This window comes from Geospiza fortis, unplaced genomic scaffold (assembly GCF_000277835.1).
Source record: "Geospiza fortis unplaced genomic scaffold, GeoFor_1.0 scaffold248, whole genome shotgun sequence".
Classification (NCBI taxonomy): domain Eukaryota; kingdom Metazoa; phylum Chordata; class Aves; order Passeriformes; family Thraupidae; genus Geospiza; species Geospiza fortis.
In genome coordinates, this window is record NW_005054695.1 from 110,528 (window position 1) to 111,066 (window position 539).

Genomic DNA, 539 nt, shown 5'->3' on the forward strand with positions numbered 1-539 from the left:
GGGGTCGCACCTGAGGAGGAGATCCATGGGGAGGGGTCCCACCTGGGGAAGGGGGTCCATGGGGAAAGGGGTCCATAGGAAGGGTCCCACCTGGGGAGGGGTCTCACCTGGGGAGGGGTCCATGGGGACGGGGCCCACCTGGGGAAAGGGGTCCATGGGGAAAGGGGTCTCACCTGGGGAGGGGTCCCACCTGGGGAAGGGTCTCATCTGGGGAGGGGTCTCACCTGAGGAGGAGATCCATGGGGAGGGGTCCCACCTGGGGAAGGGGGTCCATGGGGAGGGGTCCCACCTGAGGAGGGGTCTCACTTTGGGAAGGGGAGCCATGGGAAGGGGGTCCATGGGGAAGGGTCTCACCTGAGGAGGGGTCCCACCTGGGGAGGAGATCCATGGGGAGGGGGTCCCACCTGGGGAGGGGGTCCATGGGGAGGCCACCACACCCCTGGCTGCCCACGGGGGTCGCGCCCCCTCTTTGCCCACCCGGGGGGGGGGGCCCATAACGCTCCCCTGCCCCGATTCCCCAGGTGTGCCCGGGCGCTGAG

The 539-nt window shown here is 69.9% G+C and overlaps 1 protein-coding gene across 1 annotated transcript in view; it reads right to left on the minus strand.

Moving 5' to 3' along the window:
- Positions 1–123, minus strand: part of ANO8 (anoctamin 8) — a 22,267-nt gene extending 22,144 nt beyond the window's left edge. Inside the window, exon 1 of the mRNA XM_031065176.1 lies at positions 108–123. Coding sequence (XP_030921036.1) covers positions 108–123 — 16 coding nt within the window. The remainder of the gene's footprint in view (positions 1–107) is intronic.
- Between the last annotated feature and the right edge of the window lie 416 nt (positions 124–539).